This window comes from Stomoxys calcitrans, chromosome 3, assembly GCF_963082655.1.
Source record: "Stomoxys calcitrans chromosome 3, idStoCalc2.1, whole genome shotgun sequence".
Classification (NCBI taxonomy): Eukaryota; Metazoa; Arthropoda; class Insecta; order Diptera; family Muscidae; genus Stomoxys; species Stomoxys calcitrans.
The window spans coordinates 110082609-110109021 of record NC_081554.1 but is presented as its reverse complement, the minus strand read 5'-3'; the positions used below and the strand labels follow the sequence as shown (position 1 = coordinate 110109021).

Below are 26413 nucleotides of genomic sequence, written 5' to 3'. Positions count from 1 at the left end.
AACAAAATACTTCGTGCAAAAATTTATTCAAATCGGATAGGAATTGCACCCTCTAGAGGTTAAAGAAGTCAAGACCCAAGATCGGTTTATATGACAGCTATATTAGGTTATGGACCGATTTGATCCATACTTGGCACAGTTATTGAATATCGTAGCAAAACACGTCGTGCAAAATTTCATTCCAATCGAATACGAATTGCGCACTCTAGAGGCTCAAGAAGTCAAGACCCAAGGTCGTTTTATATGACAGCTATATCAGGTAATGGACCGATTTGAACCATACTTGACACAGTTGTTGGATGTCGTTACAAAACACGTCGTGCCGAATTTCATTCGAATCGGATAAGAATTGCGCACTCTAAAGGCTCAAGAACTCAAGACCAAAGATCGATTTATATGGGAGCTATATCAAAACATGGACCGACATGGGCCATTTACAATACCAACCGACCTACACTAATAAAAAGTATATGTGCAAAATTTCAAGCGGATAGCTTTACTCCTTCGGCAGTTAGCGTGCTTTCGACAGACAGACGGACGGACGGACAAACGGACGGACATGGCTAGATCGACATAAAATGTCGCGACGATCAAGAATATATATACAATACATGGTCCTACATTCGGATATCAAATTCGTATTCTACTCCCAAATACCTTTAGTTGAGCCCCATATTGCGATGGTCACTATAAAATTGCTGTTTGTGGGGTATTTCGGGAAAGGGGTAGACCGCCCGAAAATTGGTCCCGAAAATGGGTATCAATTCTTGCTCTACCCCCCAATACCTTTCACTTAAGCTCCACATTGACATGGTCGGTAAATATGACCGATTTGGGGGTGTTTTGGGGATTGAGGTGGACCCCCAAACACTAAGCCCGGAAAATATATCAGCAACGTGCTCTATTCTCATATATCTATATATCATTTATTTTAACCCCATATTGCCATTCCCCTCAAAATTGGATATCAAATTCGTTTTCTAATCTCATTTGAACTCCTTATTGCAAAAGTCAGCAAATATGTCCGGTTTGGGGTATTGGCCCTTAAAACTATAAATATTTAGTTCCACTCTCTTTACGACCCAAATTGTCTTGGTGAGCAAATACGTCCTATTTGGGGGTTGTTATGGTGGTGGGACGTCCACCAGTTGGTCCCTAATGTTAATATCAGATTCGTTCTTTACTCCCAAAGACCTTTCATTTGAGCCCCATTTGGTTATGGTCGTAAATTTGTCCCCTTTGAGGGATGTTTTTGTGGAGAGGCGGCCCCAAACACTTGGTCCCATATTTGGATATCAGATTCGTTTTCTACACCCAAATATCTTTCATTTAAGCCCCATATTCCCATGGTCAGTAAATAAGTCCTGTTTGGGGGGAGTTTTGGGGAAGGTGGTTCCACAACGTGGTTTGGGTCCTTTGGGGGAGGTTTTTGGGGAGAGGCGGCCCCCCAAACACTTGGACCCATATTTGGATATCAGATTCGAATTCTACACTCAAATAGCTTTTATTTAAGCCCCATATTCCCATGGTCAGTAAAGAAGTCCTGTTTTGGGATGTTTTGGGAAAGGGGTGGACCCCCAGAAACGTGGTCCCACATTTGGATATCAGATTCGTATTCTACTCGTAAATACCCTTCATTTGAGTCCCATATTTCCATGGTCGGTAAATATGTCCGATTTAGGGGTGTTCCCCCTAGCACTTGGTTCGACAAATGGATATCAGATACGTTTTCCTATCCTAAATACCTTTCATTTGAGTCCCATATTGTCGTGATTGGTCTAAATATATGTTTGGTAGGTTTTAGGAGGGGCGGCCCCCCTAGGTATCCCATCCGAAATTTGGATACCAAATTTTTATTTTTATGGTACTATATGAGAGCACACAAAATTTCGCTTAAATCGCACCACCCATCTCCGAGATCTGGCGTTTCTGAAAATTAGGGTAAGGAGGAGGGTCCGCCCCCCCTACAGATATCAAAAAATGTAGTACCCTATTTTCACCACGGGATCATTATGCACCATCTGTGAAAATATCAAGAAAATCGGTTCAGCCGTTTCTGAGTCTATAAGGAACACACAAACATACAAACAAACGCAAATTAATTTTTATATAAAGGGTGATTTTTTTGAGGTTAGGATTTTCATGCATTAGTATTTGACAGATCACGTGGGATTTCAGACATGGTGTCAAAGAGAAAGATGCTCAGTATGCTTTGACATTTCATCATGAATAGACTTACTAACGAGCAACGCTTGCAAATCATTGAATTTTATTACCAAAATCAGTGTTCGGTTCGAGATGTGTTCATTCACCGTAACGTTGCGTCCAACAGCATCTTTGAAAAAATACGGTCCAATGATTCCACCAGCGTACAAACCACACCAAACAGTGCATTTTTCGGGATGCATGGGCAGTTCTTGAACGGCTTCTGGTTGCTCTTCACTCCAAATGCGGCAATTTTGCTTATTTACGTAGCCATTCAACCAGAAATGAGCCTCATCGCTGAACAAAATTTGTCAAAATTTGAACACATTTCGAACCGAACACTGATTTTGGTAATAAAATTCAATGATTTGCAAGCGTTGCTCGTTAGTAAGTCTATTCATGATGAAATGTCAAAGCATACTGAGCATCTTTCTCTTTGACACCATGTCTGAAATCCCACGTGATCTGTCAAATACTAATGCATGAAAATCCTAACCTCAAAAAAATCACCCTTTATAAAATTAAAAGAGGCATAGAGTAAATTATATTTTCTCGGAATTAGGGGTGGAGTCTCGGTAATTTGATTGCCACGTGCTTTTTGACACACGTGGATACCGAGAGACTTTTTCGCTCTTAAGTGACTCAGGGCGGATAGCTCCTTCACGGTTGGCCCTTGACCGTCAGTAGAGGACAACTGCATTTTTCATAATCGTCAACCCACCGACCATATTTTTGTGACACGCTGGATATCAATACCCCTTACTTTCATTTATGTCTCTGTCTTTAAAAATTCATTCATCGAGCATTCTTCTTCTGGATGCTGTTAACTTGCTGTTCATATCATTGCGACTAGATCAGAAATATCACTTGATGATCTAAGATCAGAAATATCACTTGATACTCGCATAATGAGGAGCAAAGATTGGGTGAAGTCTACTTTTGTTGCATTATTTAAAAAGTCAAATAAGTCAAGGTATAAATTTGTTAATCAAGGCATTCTACTAGGATTTAAGCAGCTACACGTCCAATATATAACTATAAATCCGAATAGGCTCCCTTCATTTACATATTTATAAAATAACCAAAAAAAAACACATATTTTGACTATTTCCTTGAACTTAATTAGAGCTTAATTATTTGAAGCCTAGTGAACTTCCTCAATCTTTGCTTTTGCTTCCCACGAGAACAAAAAAAAAAAAGAAAAGAACGTAACTAAAAGAAAACAAGTAAAAGCGTGCTAAGTTCGGCCGGGCCGAATCTTATATACCCTCCACCATGGATCGCATTTGTCGAGTTCTTTTCCCGGCATCTCTTCTTAGGCAAAAAAAGGATGTAAGAAAAGATTTGCTCTGCTGTTAGAGCGATATCAAGATATGGTCCGGTTTGGACCACAATTAAATTATGTGTTGGAGACCTGTGTAAACTGTCAGCCAATTCGAATAAGAATTGCGCCCTTTGTGGGCTCAAGAAGTAAAATAGAGAGATCGATTTATATGGGAGCTGTATCGGCCTATAGACTGATTCAGACCATAATAAACACGTATATTAATGGTCATGAGAGAATCCGTCGTAAAAAATTTCAGGCAAATCGGATAATAATTGCGACCTCTAGAGGCTCAAGAAGTCAAGATCCCAGATCGGTTTATATGGCAGCTATATCAGGTTATGGACCGATTTGAACCATACTTGGCACAATTGTTGGATATAACAACAAAACACGTCGTGCAAAATTTCATTTCAATCGGATAAGAATTGCGCCCTCTAGAGGCTCAAGAAGTCAAGACCCAAGATCGGTTTATATGGCAGCTATATCAGGTTATGAACCGATTTGAACTATATTTGGCACAGTTGTTGGATATCATAGCAAAACACGTCGTGCAAAATTTCATTCCAATCGGATAAGAATTGCGCACGCTAGAGGCTCAAGAAGTCAAGACCCAAGATCGGTTTATATGGCAGCTATATCAGGTTATGGACCGATTTGAACTATACTTGGCACAGTTGTTGGATATCATAGCAAAACACGTCGTGCAAAATTTCATTCCAATCGGATAAGAATTGCGCCCTCTAGAGGCTCAAGAAGTCAAGACCCAAGATCGGTTTATATGGCAGCTATATCAGGTTATGAACCGATTTGAACTATATTTGGCACAGTTGTTGGATATCATAGCAAAACACGTCGTGCAAAATTTCATTCCAATCGGATAAGAATTGCGCACTCTAGAGGCTCAAGAAGTCAAGACCCAAGATCGGTTTATATGGCAGCTATATCAAAACATGGACCGATATGGCCCATTTACAATACCAACCGACCTACACTAATAAGAAGTATTTGTGCAAAATTTCAAGCGGCTAGCTTTACTCCTTCGGAAGTTAGCGTGCTTTCGACAGACAGACGGACGGACGGACAGACGGACGGACATGGCTAGATCGACATAAAATGTCACGACGATCAAGAATATATATACTTTATGGGGTCTCAGACGAATATTTCGAGTAGTTACAAACAGAATGACGAAATTAGTATACCCCCCATCTTATGGTGGAGGGTATAACAAGTAAAAGAGTGCTAAGTTCGGCCGGGCCGAATCTTATATGCCCTTATGGATCGCACTTGTCGAGTTCTTTTCCCGGCATATCTTCTTAGGCAAAACAGGATATAAGAAAAGATTTGCTCTGCTATTAGAGCGATATCAAGATATGGTCCGGTTTGGACCACAATTAAATTATATGTTGGAGACCTGTGTAAAATGTCAGCCAATTCGAATAAGACTTGCCCCCTTTGGGGGCTCAAGAAGTAAAATAGAGAGATCTATTTTTATGGGAGCTGTATTGGGCTATAGACCGATTCAGACCATAATAATAACCACGTATGATGGTCATGAGAGAATCCGTCATAAAATTTCAGGCAAATCGGATAATAATTGCGACCTCTAGAGGCTCAAGAAGTCAAGATCCCAGATCGGTTTATATAACAGCTATATCAGGTTATGAACCGATTTGAATCTTATTTGACACAGTAGTTGAAAGTAACAATAAAATACGTCATGCAAAATTTCAGCCAAATCGGATAGGAATGACGCCATATCATAACAAAACACGTCGTGCCAATGTGTTTTTTGTAACTGAGAGACATCAATGAATGGTATTTGATTTTATTGTTGTTTTGTTTTACGCTTTTCATTGAGAGATCTGTCGTTTACTTCCATTTATTTCTAATGTATATTTTTGTTGTTGTTTAATAAAATGTAAGATATGTTTCGGATAATTATGGATTTTTATGACCTAACCGTCGATTACAGTGACGTAGTGGGGTTCTCACTTGATTGATGTAGAAGGAGCAAGAGAACCAAAGGTAGGGTGGGCCTTATTAATACGGGGGATGAAATCTAACTCTGTATCCAAATTCGTTCCGGATTTTGTTTCTGATTTATGGGGTAGAGCTGTAGTTTTAATAGTTTTGATAATTTTATATATATTGAGTTTCAATTTGATTTGTTAGAATAGGTATTGCCGAAGACTCACCCCGGTTGCCAACGAGCTAGACCTTTGCAAGTACGTGTCGACGGCATATACTTGATAGGGAATTTGAGAAAATTTCATCAAAATCGGGTTAGATTTATCTTTCATTCGATATGTTTATTAAGAACTCGTTTTTGATGGATTATTCTTTGTTATATAAAACCAGTAAGGAAGGGCAAAATTCGGGCGGTGCCGACTGTATAATTCCCTACACCTACTATATAAGTACATTTTGAACCAATTTTGATGGACCATGGCGGATGTTTTCAAATGGGGTTTTAAGCAATCCCTATCAAATTTCGAGCAAATATGTTAAAACTGTAATAACTACGGTTGACAAATGACAAAACTTTTGTGAATTACCCAAAACCTGGCGAACATATATATGGGAGCTATACCAAATCTGGACCGATTTCTAGCAAACTTATCAGATATTGTGGTAGTCCTCGAGGAAAGTGTTGTGCAAAATTTGCCAAGATTGGTCAATAAATGTGCTTGCAGCGCCTCTAGGAGTGAAAATCGGGCGAAATATATATATATGAAAGCTATATCTAAATCTGAACCGATTTCCATGAAATTCACCAGTTTTGTCGAGAGTCGTAAAAAATCCTTCCTGCAAAATAACGAGAGAATCGGTTAACAAATGAGCACTTTATTGCAATATTTCTCAAAATCGGAGGAACATAAATATGGGAGCTAAATCTGCACCGATTTCTAGGAGTGAAAATCGGGCGATATATATATATGAAAGCTATATCTAAATCTGAACCGATTTCCATGAAATTCACCAGTAATGTCAAGAGTCGTAAAAAAATCCTTCCTGCCAAATAACGAAAGAATCGGTTAACAAATGACTATATATATGGCAGCTATATCCAAATCTGAACCGATTTTTTCCAATTTCAATAGACTTCGTCTCTAGACCGAAAAATCAAAATATGTACATAATTTTGAGACGATCAGATGAAAACTGCGACCTGTACTTACACAAATTAACATGGACAGACGGACATAGCTAAATCGAATCAGAAAGTGATTCTGAGTCAATCGGTATACTTATCAATTGGTCTTTCTCTCTTCCTTCTGGGTGTTACAAACAAATGCACTAATTTATAATACCCTGTACCACAGTAGTTGTGTAGGGTATAAAAAGGGAATACAATCTAATGTTTTAGTTTGAAACAACGCAGTCCCGTTGCGGAGTTCATATCTAGTAAATTTTCCCGGAGTTGAAAAAATTATCTCGACTCCGACCGCGTGTAGATTAAAAGGAAAATGTTTCAGAAAAATACGTTCTTTAAAATCTTGGAATAAAAACTGGCGATTGATCCTAAAACATTCACCGTCAAAAAGAGAGGTTTCCTTTGTTGGGCTCAGAGATTCGCTGCGCTGTCTACGCGAAAAAGGCACCGCAGCGAAAAAAACGTTATTTTCTTCAATGAATCAAAATCAATTATTTCAAAAATATTGAAGGTTGATTAAATTTTTTAAAATTTTTTCGATAAAAACATATATATATACTTTTTCGATAATAACGATATAATTCTTATTGCAAAAACAAAACAAACGACAACAAAAATATTTATTAATATAACAAAGCATAACATTTAAATGCTTTGTTATATAAAGGAAGATTATATTTTAAGGACCGGAAGATACAAGTTTCCATCACATCGGCTCACAACCTATCAGGTTGTAAACCAGTTGTTGATGGTCAAACCATAACACTTCGTGCCAAATTTCAGCCATATCGGAAAAGAATTGCGCCTTCTAGAGGTTTTAGAAATCTAGATCCGATATTGGTTTATATGGCAGTTATACCGAAACATGGACTAATTTCGCCCATTTACAAACCCAATCGACCTGCACTAATAAGAAGTATTTATGCAAAATTTCGTGCACCTAGCTTTACTCCTTTTAAAGTTAGCAGGGCTAGATCAACTTAATATGTCATGACGATCAAGAATATATATACTTTATGGGGTCTTAGACGAATATTTCGAGGTGTTACAAAAATTTTACTAAGCTGTTCTCATGGCCTCTCTTTAGAATTGCATCCTGGAAAGTAGGTATAAAAATGCTAAAAGATACAAAATTTAATAAATATTGCAATAGATAATAAATCTCAACTAGAATGCATTATAAAATGTTGTTGGAGTTTTGAAGAATCGCATTTGCAAACAACAAAACATAACTACATTGATTCGTTTTGCTTATATCGTTTTGAAAAACATCAACCGTTCACTCTAGTTGAGATGTTTCGGAAATTTCTCTTTTTCACACTCCAACATAAATGTTATAATGTACTATTGTTAAGATTTGATTCTTCTTGTTTTATCTGTAAAATGTTGTTGATTTTATATTTTTTTTTTTTGGAAAAACAAGTAAAAGCGTGCTAAGTTCGGCCGAGCCGAATCTTATATACCCTCCACCATGGATCGCATTTGTCGAGTTCTTTCCCGGAATCTCTTTTTAGACAAACAAAGGATAAAAGAAAAGAATTGTGCTAATTGAATTGAATGTTGGAGACCACAGTATAAGTCTATGTGTAAAATTTCAGCCGAATCGAATAAGAATTTTGACTTTTAGGGGCTCAAGAAGTAAAAAAGGAAGATCGGTTTATATGAGAGCTTTATCAGGCTAAAGACCGACGATATTTGAAACGTATGTAGGAGGTCGTGGGAGGAGCCGTTGTACAAATATAATACAAAAATAATTACGCCCTCTTCAGGCTCAAGAAGTCAAGACCCAAGATCGGTTTATATGGCAGCTATATCAGGTTATGGACCGATTTCAACCATACTCAGCACAGTCGTTGGAAATTATAGTAAAACGCCTCGTGCAAAATTTCAGCCAAATCGGATTAGAATTGTGCCTTCTAGTGGCTCAAGAAGTCAAGATCCGAGATCGGTTTATATGGCAGCTATATCAGGTTATGGACCGATTTCAACCATACTCAACACAGTCGTTGGAAATTATAGTAAAACGCCTCGTGCAAAATTTCAGCCAAATCGGATTAGAATTGTGCCTTCTAGTGGCTGAAGAAATCAAGACCCGAGATCGGTATATGGCAGCTATACCAAGACATGGACCGATATAGCCCATTTACAATCCCAACCGACCTACACAAATAAGAAGTATTTGTGCAAAATTTCAAGCGGCTGGCTTTACTCCTTCGAAAGTTAGCGTGCTTTCGACAGACGGACGGATGGCCGAACAGACGGACGGACATGTTCGACTTAAAATGTCATGGCATGGTCATAAAAAACTTAGGTCTGAACATATTTTAGTATAAGACATACAACCATTAAACATGTTTTACCAATCAGTATAAAACTAGTATTAACATGTAACTATGATATAATATTTTATTCAATTTTTATACCCACCAACATAGGATTGGGGTATACTAATCTTGTCATTCCGTTTGTAACATCTCGCAATATTGATCTGCGTCCCCATAAAGTATTGGGTTGCCCAAAAAGTAATTGTCGGTAATATAGTAGTAATATAGTCGGCGTTGACAAATTTTTTCAACGGCTTGTGAGTCTGTAATTGCATTCTTTCTTCTGTCAGTTATCAGCTGTTACTTTTAGCTTGCTTTAGAAAAAAAGTGCGCGAAATTTTGTTTACATTTGTTTGTTTGGCGTCAATTTTAATATGGGTACCACATGTATTGAAAGAAATTCATTTAACAAACCGAATCAACGCTTCTGATATGCACCTTAAACGCAATGAATTCGATCCGTTTTTAAAACGAATCATAACTGGAGATGAAAAATGGATTGTTTACAACAACGTTAGTCGAAAACGATCATGGTGCAAGCATGGTGAACCAGCTTAAACCACTTCAAAGGCTGATATCCACCAAAAGAAGGTTATGCTTTCTGTTTGGTGGGATTGGAAAGGTGTGGTATATTTTGAGCTGCTTCCAAGGAACCAAACGATTAATTCGGATGTTTACTGTCAACAATTGGACAAATTGAATACAGCCATCGAGGAGAAACGACCAGAATTGGTCAATCGTAAAGGTGTCATATTCCATCAGGACAACGCTAGACCGCACACATCTTTGGTCACTCGCCAAAAACTGAGTGAGCTTAGCTGGGAACTTTGGATGCATCCACCATATAGCCCTGACCTTGCACCATCAGACTACCATTTATTTCGATCTTTGCAGAACTCCTTAAATGGTAAAACTTTCGGCAATGATGAGGCTATAAAATCGCATTTGGTTCAGTTTTTTGCAGAAAAGGGCCAGAAGTTCTATGAGCGTGGGATACTAAATTTGCCAGGAAGATGGCAAAAGGTTATCGAACAAAATGGCAATTATATATTTGATTAAAGTTCATTCTAAGTTTTATTAAAAATGCATTTACTTTCTTTTAAAAAATCCGCAATTACTTTTTAGGCAACCCAACATATATTGGGTCAGTCATTCCATTTGTAACACCTCGAAATATTGATCAGCGACCCCATTAAGTATATATATTCTGGATCCTCTCGACATTTTGATTCGATCTTGCCATGTCCGTCCGTCCGTTCGTCTGTCGAAATCACGATAGCGGTCGAACGCGTAAAGCTACACGCTTGAAATTTTGCACAGATAATTAATGTTGATGTAGGACGTTGGGGATTGCAAATGGATCATATCGGTTCAGATTGGGATATAGCTCCCATACAAACCGATCTCCCGATTTGACTTCTTGAGCCCCTGAAAGCCATCATTTAATTTTTATTCGATTTTTTCTAAATTTTGCACATACTGTTCTCTTGTGATCTCCAAATCGGTCTATAACCTGATGTAGCTCCCATATCAATCGATCTCCCGATTTGACTTCTTGAGCCCCTGGAGGCTACAATTTTTGTCCGATTTGGCTGAAATTGTGCATGCTGTGTTCTGTTATAACTTTCAACAACTAAATCGGTCTATAACCTGATATAGCTCCCATATAAACCTGTCTCTCGATTATCCTTGCTGGTTTGACGGAAGTTTGGTATGTACAATAAAATTAAGCCCTTCAACTAAACTTAGTTTGTATACAGTTTTAGCAGAATCCATGGTGGTGGGTTCTCAAGATTCGGCCCGGCCGAACTTATCACGTTTTTACTTGTTTTTATTATTTGCATAAATAAACTTAATATTTTGCGTTTTTACGGTAGACTTCCCGCATTTGGTGGATTTTGGAGTTTAGGTTCTATACTAGAGCTGGCAAAATATCTATGGCACTCTCGATACTATCGATATTTATTGTTTGACTGAATATCGATTGATATTTTGCCGATGAATACTATTGCAAAAGTTAAATTTTTTTTAAACTAAACAAAACTAAGCAATCCAACACTGAATGTATCCTTTTAGATATATTGCACCTATAGAGGGCGCAATTTTCATCCGATTAGGCTAACATATTATACATTGATTTCTCTCATGACTTCAAACTGACTTTATTAACCATGGTTTTATTTGGTCAGCGTATTGATGTTGTTTCTTTATTTACCTCTCATTTCCGTTTGAAATATAAATGATGGGAAATGACCGATAGTTTCGATATTCATTATTTATTATTAAAACTATCGAAAATATTGCGAATGTTGCGATTATCAATAGTTTGCCAGCTCTATTCTTTATGCAGTTATCAACAATTTAATAAATTTAAACTTTTGGGAGAATCCATTATATGGAGCATTGTGCTACCTTCAGCTTTCCAAAAATATAAAATTTTTAGGAAAATTCCATCCAGAGTTGTACAAAGGGTAGCTCCCATGCCCATTCAAAAAATTGGAATACATCGATTTCTATAACTCGTTATAGTCAATATCGACACATTGGCGGATTCTGCTCCCTTGGGGCTTTGATTTGACGGCCACTTTTCTGTTTTAATCTCCTCCAGAAATGTCCAAAATGTGGCTAGCAAAGTTTATACAATGTAGGCCTCCATTTTGTGGGTGTATGTTTCAGCTACCGAAAAGCTGATTACAAAGTACTCCCCATTACCTTTCCATACATACCAACATTTTGTAGAAATTCCTTCCAGAAATGTCCAAATTGCGGTTCATATGGCCAACCAACAACAAAATATCACGATTTCAGAAAAGATTTTTACTTTGGGGAATTCTGCTCCCTTAGGGCTTTCTTTTGAAAGTCACTTTTCTCTTTTAATCTTTTCTAGAAATGCCCGAAAAACATCTTTCAATTTTTTTTCCAAAATTTTACGTCAATTCATAACTGTACAAATGAAGACATAGGAACGAATTCCGTTGGAACGGATTCTTCTCGCTTTAAACTTTCTTTGGTGTCAAATTTTTCAAAGTCCGCCAAAAATTCCCTGAGATATATTGATTTTAATTTTGTGTTTCAATTTCACCCATTCCTGGTTCAAAACAACTTTAACTAACAACTTTAAGTAACAACTTTAACTAACAACTTTAACTTTACACCCTTGGCAAACAGACGCTACTTTGGATTAATTAGGCAGTTTAGAAACAAGGCCACCTTAAGACAGACGAAAATTGCACTATACAAGACACTGATACCACCTCTGCTGTTGTATAGCTCCGAAGCATGGGTACTTGCGAAAGCAAATAAGGAATGGAGTGTTTAAGAGAAAAATGCTTAGTAAAATATGTGGGCCAGTCTTCATTATTGGAGGATATAGGCGTCGTATGAACCATGGCCTATATGAAGACGATAGCATAATGGACGAAGAAGCTCCAGCAAAGAATTCCTTTGAAGAGAGGAAGACCAAACTCCGATGGAGTGACCAACAGTTCGAAACTGGCTGTCATAGATTGGAGAAGAAGCGCAGAAGATCGAGGCGCTTGGACATGTTTTCTACGTTTACCGCCATGAGTAATGTTCGTTATTTTTTGTAGGACTGATACATTTAAATGTTTCAAAAAAAAAGTAAAAAGGCGTTAAGTTCGGCCGAGCCGAACTTTGGATACCCACCACCTCGGATATATATGTGAAGCACCTTTCTTCAAAATCCGGTGCAAAATATACCTTATGCCCCATAGCAGCTATATCAATATATGTACCGATTTGGACCAAATACTAATAAGTAAACGTCATTGTTCAATTGTATATAACAAAATACTATATACAACAAGGATGTCGAAAAGCATAACATAAGTCAGTGTGTCAAATTTCAGTGCAATCGGATTAAAAATGCGCCTTTTATAGGGCCAAGACTTTAAATCGAGAGATCGGTCTATAAGGCAGCTATATGCGAATCTTGATCGATCTAGACCAAATTGCGGAAATATGTGGAAGGGCTTAACTTAATTCTTTGTCACAAATTTTCGGCAACATCGGACAATAAATGCGCTTTTTATGGCCCCAAAACCTAAAACCTAGAGATCGGTCTATATGGCAGCTATATCCAAATCTGGACCGATCTGAACCAAATTGACAGAGGATGTTGAAGGGCCAAACACAACTCACTGCCCCACATTTCCGCAAAATCGGATAATAAATGTGGCTTTTATGGGCCAATGACCCTAAATCGGAGGATCGGTCTATATGGCAGCTATATCCAAATCTGGACCGATCTGCGCCAAATTGACGAAGGACGTTAAAGGACCTAACACAACTCACTGTCCCAAATTACAGCAAAATCGAATAATAAAAGTGGCTTTTATGGGCCAAAGACCCTAAATTGGACGATCGGTCTATATGGCAGCTATATCCAAATCTGGACCGATCTGCGCCAAATTGACGAAGGACGTTAAAGGACCTAACACAACTCACTGTCCCAAATTTTAGCAAAATCGGATAATAAAAGTGGCTTTTATGGGCCAAAGACCCTAAATTGGACAATCGGTCTATATGGCAGCTTTATTCAAATCTGAACCGATCTGAGCCATATTGACGGAGGATGTCGAAAGGCCTAAGACAACTCACTGTCCCAAATTTCAGCAAAATCGGATAATAAATGTGGCTTTTATCGGCCAAAGACCCTAAATCGGCGGATCGGTCTATATGGGGGCTATATCAAGATATAGTCCGATATAGCCCATCTTCGAACTTATCCTGCTTATGGACAAAAAAAGAACCTGTGCAAAGTTTCAGCTCAATATCACTATTTTTAAAGACTGTAGCGTGATTTCAACAGACGGACGGACATGTCCAGATCGTCTTAGATTTTTACGCTGATCAAGAATATATATACTTTATAGGGTCGCAAATGGATATTTCGATGTGTTGCAAACGGAATGACAAAATGAATATACCCCCATCCGTCGGTGGTGGGTATAATAACCAATTTCTTGATTTCTAAATTCGTTAAGACAAGCAGTCAGCACTTTTTGGACTTTTAAGTTTAAATTTTGTCTATCAAAAGGATTCCTGAATGATTTCCTAATTCCTGTCAATCTTCTTCCTTTTTCTTTGTTTATGAAATGTACATTTAACGTAACATAAAATGTTTGCTAAAACAGCTGATTTTGTTGCTTCCTTTTTAAGCAGACAAACATTATAATTATCTTCGAGAGTATTTAATATTTCCTGTTGCACAAATGAATGAACATTTGCCTATTAATGACTAAAATAACGATTATTGCATTTATTTAATATTAAACAAGTAACAGCATGCTAAGTTCGGCCGGGCCGAATATTGGGAACCCATCACCATGGATTCTGCTTAAAATTTATACAAAATAAATTTAGTTGAAGGGCATAATTTTATTCTACATACCAAACTTCTGTCAAACCAGCAACAATTAAAAGCTTCTAGGAACCAAACAAGGATAATCGGGAGACCGTTTATATGAGACCTATGCCAGGTTAAAGACCGATTTGAAACGTTGTTATAAGTCATAACAGAACACTATGTGCAAAATTTTAACTAAATCAGACGAAAATTACGTCTTTCAGGGGTTAAAAATGTCAAATCGGGAAATCGGTTTATATGCGCGAAACTATGTGCAAAATTTCTGCCAATTGGACAAAAATTGTGGCTTGTAAGGGGTCAACAAGACAAATCGGGAAATCGGTTTAAAAATGGAAGCTATATCAGGTTATAGACCAATTTGAACCATACTTGGCACAGCTGTTGGAAGTCATAACGGAACACTATCTGCAAAATTTTAGCCACATCGGAAAAAATTCGGCTTTCAGGGGCTCAAAAAGTCAAATCGGGAGATCGGTTTATTTGAGAGCTACATCAGGTTATAGACCGATTTGAACCGTACTAGACACAGTTGTTGGAAATCATAACAGAACACTACATGCAAAATTTCAGCCATCTCGGACTAAAACTTCGGCTTTCAGGGGCTCAAGGAGTCAAATCGGGAGATCGGTTTATATGGGACCTATATCAGGCTACAGACCGATTTGAACTTGAACAGTAGTCATAACGGAACACTATCTGCCAAACCGGACAAAAACTTCGGCTTCCTGGGGCTCAAGAAGTCAAATTGGGAGATCAGTTTATATGGGAGCTATATCCAAATCTGAACCAATATGGCCCATTTGCAATCTCCAACTTCAAGTACTCTGCAAAATTTCAAGCGGCTGGCTTTACGCGTTCCACCGCTATCAGGCAGGGCAGTGGTAGGCCACTCAGTACCGTTTAATGAACAGGGGGCCGCCGACGAGACAATAACCGACTCTATCAATATTGGGAAGACTAGAAAGCCAAGATCCTAATACTAAAACATCGGGCAGTGCAGAAACGAGAGACTCAACACAGCCTAACAAACAGGGTCACGACGATGAAACCATCAACGACTTCAAGATTCGAAAGACTATTTCCGGCGTTACTTTATAACCAAGCCCGGCAAGGCAAGTCAAGCGACACCAAAGACCTACAGTCCTCTAAGCCTTACGTCCTTTCTACCCAAATCCATGGAACGTATTGTGGATACCATGATAAAGAGTAGGACATCAAGCGAACTGCTCAAAGACAAACAGCATGCCTATATCAAGGGAAGGTCGGTGGAGACTGCACTCCACGAGGTCGTGCATAAAATAGAAGAATCCTTTGTTGCCAAGAAGTACACATTGGTGGTATACATTGATATCGAGAGGGCTTTTAACAATATGCGGACCAGTACCGGATGGATCGGGTTCTCAGAGACTGTATAAACCATATGCAAAGGTACAGGTGGAACAGCGAAACAATCAGTAGGACGGAGAAAATACTATCGGGAGATCCGGATCGTGAGAAGACGAGGCTATTACTGAAAGGAAGTAAGAAGGAAGTCAGTGTAGCTTTCGGTATCATAACGGGACACATAGGACTACGTGCTCGCTTATTCAAAATCGGTGCCCGGTTTTCACGGCATACAGATACCAGTACTTAATACCAGACATGAACCATCCTAACTTAGATTTTTTCTTTCGAGGTTACTTTACAGTATTTAGTGCGCACAACAACCCGATTAATGGCGTATGTGCATGGCCATTGTGGCAATGGACGAATTTATATCCGCACCTTCTTTTCAATCTAACCTAAATCATACAAACCCAAAACGGAAAATGTCTCAAGTCTTATAATTTTCACGAAAAGCAACATAATCTATGAACAAATTGAGATATTGATCGTAAAAATCTGTTTACATACATCATTTTTACTAAAAACTAAATGAAGGTTTCTCCTTTGAAATCATCTTTGGTAAAACCATTGGGGACTTTTTTATGATTTTCAGTTTTAAATAAAATTAGTGGGAGACAAAAGATCAGGAAATTTTTATGATTGTGGTAGGAAACTAATTAACTCTCATAAATTTATGCTGAATTGCCCTTTGAGTTTTTTATTTTGCCTTTTGGGTATTTATTATACCCTCCACCATAAGATAGGGGGTATACTAATTTTGTCATTCTGATTGTATTCGTCTGAGACCCCATAAAGTATATATATTCTAGATCGTCGTGAAACTTTATGTCGATCTAGCCATGTCCGTCCGTCTGTCCGTCCGTCCGTCCGTCTGTCTGTCGAAAGCACGCTAACTTCCGAAGGAGTAAAGCTAGCCGCTTGAAATTTTGCACAAATAGTTCTTATTAGTGTAGGTCGGTTGGTATTGTAAATGGGCCATATCGGTCCATGTTTTGATATAGCTGCCATATAAACCGATCTTGGGTCTTGACTTCTTGAGACTCAAGAGTGCGCAATTCTTATCCGATTGGAATGAAATTTTGCACGACGTGTTTTGTTACGATATCCAACAACTGTGCCAAGTATGGTTCAAATCGGTCCATAACCTTATATAGCTGTCATATAAACCGATCTTGGGTCTTGACTTCTTGAGCCTCTAGAGTGCGCAATTCTTATCCGAGTGGAATGAAATTTTGCACGACGTGTTTTGCTACGATATTCAATAACTGTGCCAAGTATAGTTCAAATCGGTCCATAACTTTATATAGCTGTCATATAAACCGATCTGGGGTCTTGACTTCTTGAGCCTCTACAGTGCACAATTCTTATCCGATTGGAATGAAATTTTGCACGACGTGTTTTGTTACGATATCCAACAACTTTGCCAAGTATGGTTCAAATCGGTCCATAACCTTATATAGCTGTCATATAAACCGATCTTGGGTCTTGACTTCTTGAGCCTCTAGAGTGCGCAATTCTTATCCGATTGGAATGAAATTTTGGCACGACGTGTTTTGTTACGATATCCAACAACTGTGCCAAGTATGGTTCAAATTGGTTCATAACCTTATATTGCTGTCATATAAACCGATCTTGGGTCTTGACTTCTTGAGCCTCTAGAGGGCGCAATTCTTATCCAATTTGAATGAATTTTGGCACGTAGTATTTTGTTATGATATCCAACAACTGTGTCACATATATGTTTCAAATCGGTTCATAACCTGATATAGCTGTCATATAAACAGATCTGGGGACTTGACTTCTTGAGCTTCTAGAGGGCGCAATTCCTATCCGATTTGGCTGAAATTTCGCAAGACGTTTTTTATTGTTACTTTCAACACCTATGTCAAATAAAGTACAAGTCGGTTTATAACCTGATATAGCTGCAAAATAAACCGATTTGGGATCTTGACTTCTTGAGCCTGTAGAGGTCACAATTATTATCCGATTTGCCTGAAATTTTGTACGACGGATTCTCTCATGACCATTAACATACGTGTTTATTATGGTCTGAATCGGTCTATAGCCCGATACAGCTCCCATATAAATCGATCTCTCTATTTTACTTCTTGAGCCCACAAAGGGCGCAATTCTTAATCGAATTGGATGACATTTTACACAGGTCTCCAACATTTAATTTAATTGTGGTCCAAACCGGACCATATCTTGATATCGCTCTAATAGCAGAGCAAATCTTTTCTTATATCCTTTTTTTTCCTAAGAAGAGATGCCGGGAAAACAACTCGACAATTGCGATCCATGGTAGAGGGTATATAAGATTCGGCCCGGCCGAACGTAGCACGCTTTTACTTGTTTTTTTATTGACATGTGTTTCCGTTGGCTACCTGTCGGGGACGATTTTGTTACAGAAACCTCATTTTTAAGGGTTAATTAATTTGGAAGGTTAGAAAAATTTGCCAATTCAGGTATATACAATATAAGATGCGCCCATTCATAAATGATTATTGAAAAAAGTTGTATAAATAGGTATTCATTGATCGATTTTTTAAAACGTAGAAGAACAAGGAAACTTGGACAAAGAACCTAGCCCAGTTTCAAACACCATTTAGAAGGTGCAACCTGGCAATTGTTGTTGTTAAGTGAACGGCATCGGACGCTTCAAACTTCTTAAGTCCACTACCAAAGAAAGAAGAGAGAGGATCGATCTAATTGCTATAGAGTTTAAGTCTCTATGGAGCAAATCATTGAACTTCTCGCATATATCTGATAAAGCTATTTGTGTTAAACTAACAAAACTGCCATTAAGGAACAGGGGCAAATTTTTCACATATCAATGAGTGCAGTCCAATTCAAATTTAAGCTCAATGATAAGGGGCCTCCTTTTTATAGCCGAGTCAGAACGGCGTGCCGCAGTACGGCAGAAGTTGGGAAGAAGTTTTTACATGTCCGGCATGTCGTTTTTTCAAATGGCATAGTGGCTCACGCAAATGTCGCCAGTGTTAGGAGAAACAACTAAAAGCGTGCTAAGCTCCGCCGGGCCAAATCTAATATACCCTCCACAATGGATCGCATTTGTCAATTTCTATAAATGACTTTTTCAATATATAAGGGCTACATCAAGTTATTGACCGATATAGACCGCACTTGCCAAGGCTGTTAGAAGACATAGAAAAATACCACCTCCAAAATTTCAGGCAACTCGAATTAAAAATTGAGCTCTCCAGTGGCTCAGAGTGTCAAATTGGGATCGGTTTATATGGCAGCTATAACAGGTTATCAACCGTTTTAGACCATACTTGGAACAGTTGTTGGAAGACATACCAAAACGACATTTGTAAACCTAATTGGATAAGAATTGGGCCCTCTAGAAGCTCAAGAAGTCTTATCGGGGGATCGGTTTACATGGCACCTATATCAGGTTATGGACAGTTGTTGGAAGTGATACCAAAACACCACGTGCAAAATTTCAGCCATTTCGGTTAAGAATTGCGTCAAGAAGTCAAGACCCAAGATCGGTTTATATGGCAGTTATATCAACACATGGACCAATTTGTCCCATTTACAATCCCAACCGATCTACACTTATAAGAAGTATTTGTACAAAATTCCAAGCGCCTAGCTTTACTCCTTTAAAAATTAGCGTGCGGACAGACGGGCGGACGGACATGGCTATTTCGACTTAAAATATCATGACGATCATGAGATCGTTATAAACCGAATGACGAAATTAGTATAACCCCATCCTATGATAGAGGGTATAAAAACAACACTTGGAATAATTGAAAGAATTGTTTGACATAACCAAGGTAAAAAGGCGAATGAATGTTCAAAGAATATGAGAACGTATACCAACTACAAGTTGAGAGCAAAGGCCGCATTAGCTATTCCAGCGGCAAACCTGCTGTTGCCAATACCATCCACCCCTCCACGCGAAAGAGGGCAATGGTAGCGACTCTTTCCACACTTATCAACTCAGCGATACTTGATTGATCCGAAAGTAGCACTCACTCATTCGACAATAATACAGATAATCCTTGGGAGGATTACAATGCAACATCACGCGGGATAAAAAGAAGCATAAAGTTGCAAGCTCAAAGCCTCTCGTCCCACGGAGCAGCAACGATTTGCCCCCAGCTTTTCGCTGAGGGCATTGAAATCCCAACCCCTTGTCAGTCAGTAATCCACAAGTCTATATACAAGAAAGCCGCTCGGTCGAACGTGTACTTTAGGGATTTTAGTTCGACTGCTGCAAATGTTCGAAGAGAAAGGTTTCCCCACACCCAAGTTCATCAGTTGCCAGCACCATGTACTGGATCGCCTTCTTCGCGTTGTCATGGACAATGAGCTCTATAGATCGACTAGATCACCAAACATCGAGTACTTCTTTGTGCAGAAATTGATGTCCAATTATGATGAAAGCAGCCTTCATAAATGGTAAAACTCAGACTAAGAAAACACACTGCCGGTGAGACGACATGAAATTTCTTTTCCACCTTTTCCACTCGTGTCTTCCGTCATTTCACAGAGAGAAGTGATTTTCCTTTTGTAAAGTTTAATCAGATGCCTGCAGTGCACGCTGGAGCTCTTGTGGTATTCTAGCTTTTCTTTCGTTTATTCTGATTCCTGATAGCCGGAAAGGCCTTCATGGGGCGATCATTCGTTCAGTAGCCACGCTAAAAGTTTGAAGAACTACCTGTAGCTCTGAATGACTACCCAAAAGCTCTCAAATGCTTGAAAACGCACTGGAAAAAATTGAATCTCCAATCAACATTGCCGGGAGCAACCAGTGTAATGGGCAAGACTTATATAACCCCTGCCGCAACAAGGACAATCAGATTCATTCGCACCAATGACAATGTGGATATTTTTTTTCCTTGAGAGTTATGATGTTGTAAAAGGGTGATTTTTAAGAGCTATAGGAAAGTTTTTCAAAAAAACACATAAAAAGAAAAATGAATGAAATTTTTATTTGAACCGATAGTACGGTCCTTATAATTTAATGTTTGAAGATAATTTCATCCAAATGTTGACGGAGACTGCGCCTCAAATGGTCCATCCGCTTAATCCAATTTTGGCATACTCTTTCCAACATTTCGGCCGGTATCTCACGAATATGTGCTTTAGTGTTGTCTTCCAATGCGTCAATTGAAGCGGTCTTGTCTGTGAAGACATGAACTTAACATAGCCCCACAAAGAAGGTGTTAAATCGCCCGATCTATGCGGCCAATTGACCGGTCCCGAACGTGAAATAAAATATTCATCGAACTCGCCTCTCAATAAGACTATTGTTACGCGTGCTGTGTGGCATGTGGCACCGTCTTGTTAAAACCACATGCAATGCAAGTCAAGCTCATGGAAAGTTAGGAAACATCTAACGATAGCGCTCGTTGCGTTACGACCCGCATCATCCTACAATCATGATGCATTGGTGGATCTTGCAATGCTTCTGGCTAATCTTAACTCCAAAATCGACAATTCTGCTTGCTTACGAGCCAAAAATGAGCTTCGTCGCTCGATGAACTTTCTTAACAGAGCACGAATTTCGATAAAAAAATTCAATAATTTGCAAACGTTATTCGTTTGTAAGACGATTCATCGTTAAATTATAGACCATACTGAAGATGTTTGACAGTGAAACAAAACACGAAACGTGCTTGAACGTTTTAAACCAGTGTTGCCATAAAAATAATAGCTAACAATTCACCATTTATATATGGCTCTAAAGCTTGTGTTCAATGTTTCAAAGTTTTTTTATCGAATCACTTTAAATGTAAGATTTTATCTATTCTTAAATAAAAACTTATCAAAATATGATACAGGGATATGAAGTTGTAAAAAATTCATCACCCCACCATTCATTCATTGTATTGGGCTTGAACAAGCAATGCAATTTATTAGGGACTAGCTGGCCCGATGCGCTTCGCAATACCCTAAAACTGCATTTTTAAACTAATTGATTTGGTAAGTGTATTTGTTATATATACAACCAGACCTTTTATTGCGGCCTTTTTGTCCCGAACGGCATATATGATAATTTTTTGTCTCGGTCGCCTATGATTATTTCGTGGGTTGGGCAGTCGCCAGTATATTTTCCCAAATTTGGATATCAAATTCTTACTCTACGCCGGTCTGACAAAATGTACATTTGCGATTCAGTACCTCTGATACTTGACAAAGGCATTTTCTTCGAGTCCCTTATCGACAATTCTGCTTGCAATTTCCTGTTAAAGCACTTGTTGCCCAATATTAATCGCAAATACATACTCTCCTGTCAAGAATTTCATTCAAGTCCAATTTTCCTAAGACAGTTTATTTCATGTCTATGTTGTGTCGATGGATATATATATTAGGGACCCTCGACACTTGGCGGCAAATTTTTATACAAAATTCTGACTACTCTTAAATACCCTTTATTTGATATCCGAATTGTTCCAATCGGTAAACATGTCCGTTTGGGTGGGTTTTTGGTTGGGGTCATTTGACCCCAAAGTTTTACATCAATTTTGTGATTTTGAGTTATCAAAATTTTGCTTCAATCGGTGCACCCATCTCCGAGATCTAGGGTATTCAAAAATTGGAGAGGTAAAGAGATCAAATTCGTACTCTACTGTCGTAGATCTTTCCTTTTAATCCTATATTGTCCCGATCGACTTATATGTCGTAATGAAGGGTATTTAGTGTGTGGGCGCTCTCTAGACTCTTTGTTCTAAGATTATATAGCAGATTCGTAGTCTACTCCCTGAGACCTTTTATTTGATGTCAATTTTGTGATTTTGGTCATACATGCCCGTTTTGGGTGTTTTGCGATTGGGGAGGCGCCGTAGACACCTTGGACTTAATTCTCATACAAGATACGTACCCTACTTCCAATTATCTTTTATTTGATACCCATATTGATTGCCCCAATCGATAAATATGTAATTTTTGGGATGTTTCTTGGGGTGTGAGGCGACCCCAAGGGACTTGGTGTCAAATTTGTATATCAAGTTGTACTCTACTCTTAAATGCCTTTCATTTGATACTCATATTGTCGCAATCGGCAATCATGTCCGTTTGGATGGGTTTTTGGGTACTCCCATGAAGTTGTATTGACGGCTTCGAACGCTTGACATCGGCAACGGGTCTCGCTGTTGCTTTGTGTGCCCAGGATCGAATTACGGCCGGTATCCGCCGAATTTTCCATTTTAAAGTTTTATGACTGTTAGGGCAAAGATCATTAATTTTTACAATTTTCGTTTGTTTCTCTTTCTCTTGTAACAGGCAAAAACTTGAAAATTAAAAAATTCGGCAGAACCCGGCCGGTATTCGAACCTGGGCACACGGAGCAGCAGCGAGAGCCATTGTCGTTGTCTAGCGTTCGAAACCATTATTACAACTTCCAACAGATGCACAGAATCTACTGCATACCATGGGAGTAGTGTAATTTGATGTAGACAAAAAATCGACCATTATACGAAAACACATGCATTGGGAAAAGCGCAGCTAATAAACAAGTTTGTCGAGCGTGGTTAATGTGGTATTTGTATCAAAGAGGCGTTTTCGCAATAAATACGATACAAAAGCAACATACCAACGTACGGTCCTTGAAGCCGTCACACCTAATATGGTTGAAAAGTCTTCTAACCAAAGGCGAAACGCATCCCATAGCAGTTGGTGTGTGTTGCGATCTCTGGCTTTCCTTTTCCATTTGCAAAGAAAATCTCCGATCATTGAGCTCGCATCGAAAGAGAAACAAACAAAAATTGTAAAATTTAATGATCTTCGCCCTAACAGGCAAAAAACTTGAAAATTAATAAATTTTATCAATACTGTTTTCATTTCAGTATCTGGATGACTTAAAAAAGAGACGTGCGAGAATTATCATTGCAGATATTCAGAATAAATATGCAGCTATTGCAATGTGCGAGGCCTATAAACTAGAGGTAATTAATATTTATTTGGCACGTCTATTGTCAGCTTTGAAAACTTCGCTGTATTGTAGATGACTGCGCATCAAGGATATGTATGGTTTCTACCATCGTGGCTGTCGAGTGACTTTCAATCTCTTTTAGTTGAAGGAAATAACAGTTGCTCAATTGAAGAGCTGGAAGATGTAAGTACAATATCAGCACGTATATGGTTCGATTTCGACTAATAGATTATATCATTCACCAGGCTTTTGAAGGACATTTTAGCATTACACATTCCCCTTATGGAAATAATGAGACTATCATGGAAGAGAATATTTCAATTAAACAATGGAGGGAGTCTTACAGTGCCCGAGTACATGATGTATCAATGTATACAGCATTTGCATATGACGCAGTCTGGGTATATGCTAAGGCGGTAGATAAAATTTTGACAGAAAACAAAAATTCTGTCGAAACTTTTAGATCAAAATCGATGATGACTCGTCTAGTGGATGCAATTTGGGAAACCGACTTTGATGGTCTTTCAGGAAGAGTGCGTTTTGGACAAGGTGGATCGCGTATTACTGATTTGGTGGTTAACCAGTGGCGTAAAAATCAGTCAATTGAAGTAGGGAAATTCATTCCCAAGATTATAGGAACTCGGCGAAATCTTCGAACCAACGGCGGGCACTTAATTATTAGAACGAAATCTATTACATGGTTACCCGATGGAACTCCACCTGGAGATGGTACATATGATTGTAGTTTCTCGTCACTGGCAGAGTTTCTGGATATGGATTGCGAAAAGGCTTCGCTTGCATTCACTACTCTCATTTGTTTTATAGCAATGGTAGTCATATCGCTTATTTCATTTTTGTTCTGGAAACGACGTTATGACAAAAAACTAAAACGTTCAGCCAAGATAATGAAAAATTTTGGAATTGATCTTTTGTCACCTTCTCATATCAACACATTAGATAAATGGGAAGTACCCAAGGAAAACGTTGTCGTTAATCGAATTTTGGGAAAAGGGGCTTTTGGTAAAGTATATGGCGGTGACGCTTTAATAGGCCCTGAAGGATGGACAGCTGTAGCTGTAAAGACTCTAAGAACTGAGGCGTCTACAGAAGACCGACTTGATTTTTTGTCGGAAGCCCAAGCCATGAAATTGTTTAATCATAAAAACATAGTTAAGCTTTTGGGAGTCTGCCTCCAGTCAGAACCAATCTACTCTATAATGGAATTTATGCTCTATGGAGATCTTAAAACTTTTCTGTTAGCCCGTCGCCATATGGTGAATGAAAAAATCAACGATGATTCAGATATAACACCCAAACGCCTTACAATGTACGCTATGGATGTCGCTCGAGGTCTCGCCTATTTGGCTCAACAAAAGTATGTCCACAGAGACATCGCCTGCCGGAATTGTCTGGTGAGCTCCCAAAGAGTCGTAAAAATTGGAGACTTTGGGATGGCGAGGCCTACATACGAAAGCGACTATTATCGATTTAATCGTAAAGGCATGCTCCCTGTTCGTTGGATGGCTCCCGAAGCCCTGGTCCTTGGCATGTTTACTCCCGCATCTGACGTTTGGGCTTTTGGTGTTGTCCTTTTCGAAATAATTACTTTCGGATCTCTACCTTATCAAGGATTGACCAACAATCAAGTATTGGAATATGTTAAAGCAGGTAATTGTTTGGATGTTCCAGCTGGAGCAAAACCTCAGCTAGAGGGACTTTTAAAGTCATGTTGGAATAAGGATACGAAAAAAAGACCCACAGCCTCGGAAATTGTTAAATATATAGCAAAGTATCCGAGCATATTAACACCTTGTTTAGACTTCCCAATTGGCTCAGTCGAGATGACTGAATCAGAAAGCGACCAGTTAGAACTTTTGCCAAAGCCTCGACACAGTTTACAACAAATCAATGATGATGCCTGTAAATCAACAACTACTGATAAAATAAGCAGCGTTATTTGTGATGGAAAAACCAACGATCCCGTGTGTATCGAAATGGACCAGAATAGTAATAAGAGCGGCAATGGTGCGGAACTATACAACACAATTTTACCAACAACACCAGATGGCTACAGCATCATGTCCCCATTAATCAGCCACTCTATTAATCACGTATATCAACAAACGCCATTTTGAGTAATATAATAATATAATTTCATTTTGATGATAGTCTTTCAATAATAATTCGCTTCCAAATTATACATTTGTGTCATTATTTTACATGCATTGGCTTGTAATAGCCATGTTTTATTTGTCAAGTAACGATACCATATGTTAGTCGTCTCTTCATTGTAGTAAAATAAGGTTTTACGTTCATACGAAGAACTACAGTATTCGAGGTTCTTAGGATCTCAGAAAGCAAAGAAATGTATCCAAAATATAAGTAAACAGAATGAAAAACTTGCATGATATTATTGATTTTGTCATAACATATATGAAAACATAAATTAGCCGTTGAGTGGAGCGGACGTGTTTTGACTTCACTCCTCAAAGGGAACTATCCGTATCTCGGAGTACCTATTCCGGTTACGAAAAATTTAAATGCCTTTTTGGAGAAGGCCAAAGACCCAACAGCTGCGGTGGTGGCGTCAGGCCGTAGCATGTTGTCCTCTCCTCCTTTAGGTGTGGGTGCCTTGGCAGCTGTAGTCGAGAGCAATGCTTCAAGCGCACAACTAGTCGTCAGACTTATTAATGAGGAAGAGACGAATAAACCATAG

At 38.6% G+C, this 26413-nt stretch overlaps 1 protein-coding gene across 4 annotated transcripts in view; it reads left to right on the top strand.

Annotated features, from left to right (window-relative positions):
• LOC106092877 (uncharacterized) overlaps positions 1 to 25895 on the top strand; it is a 253719-nt gene extending 227824 nt beyond the window's left edge. For all 4 annotated transcript variants that reach the window (XM_059365096.1, XM_059365095.1, XM_059365097.1 and 1 more), the window contains exons 6-8: positions 23612 to 23710; positions 23770 to 23880; positions 23943 to 25895. In XM_059365096.1, the coding sequence (XP_059221079.1) occupies positions 23612 to 23710; positions 23770 to 23880; positions 23943 to 25832 (2100 nt within the window). In that variant the 3' untranslated portion in view covers positions 25833 to 25895. The remainder of the gene's footprint in view (positions 1 to 23611; positions 23711 to 23769; positions 23881 to 23942) is intronic.
• The last annotated feature ends 518 nt before the right edge of the window (positions 25896 to 26413 follow it).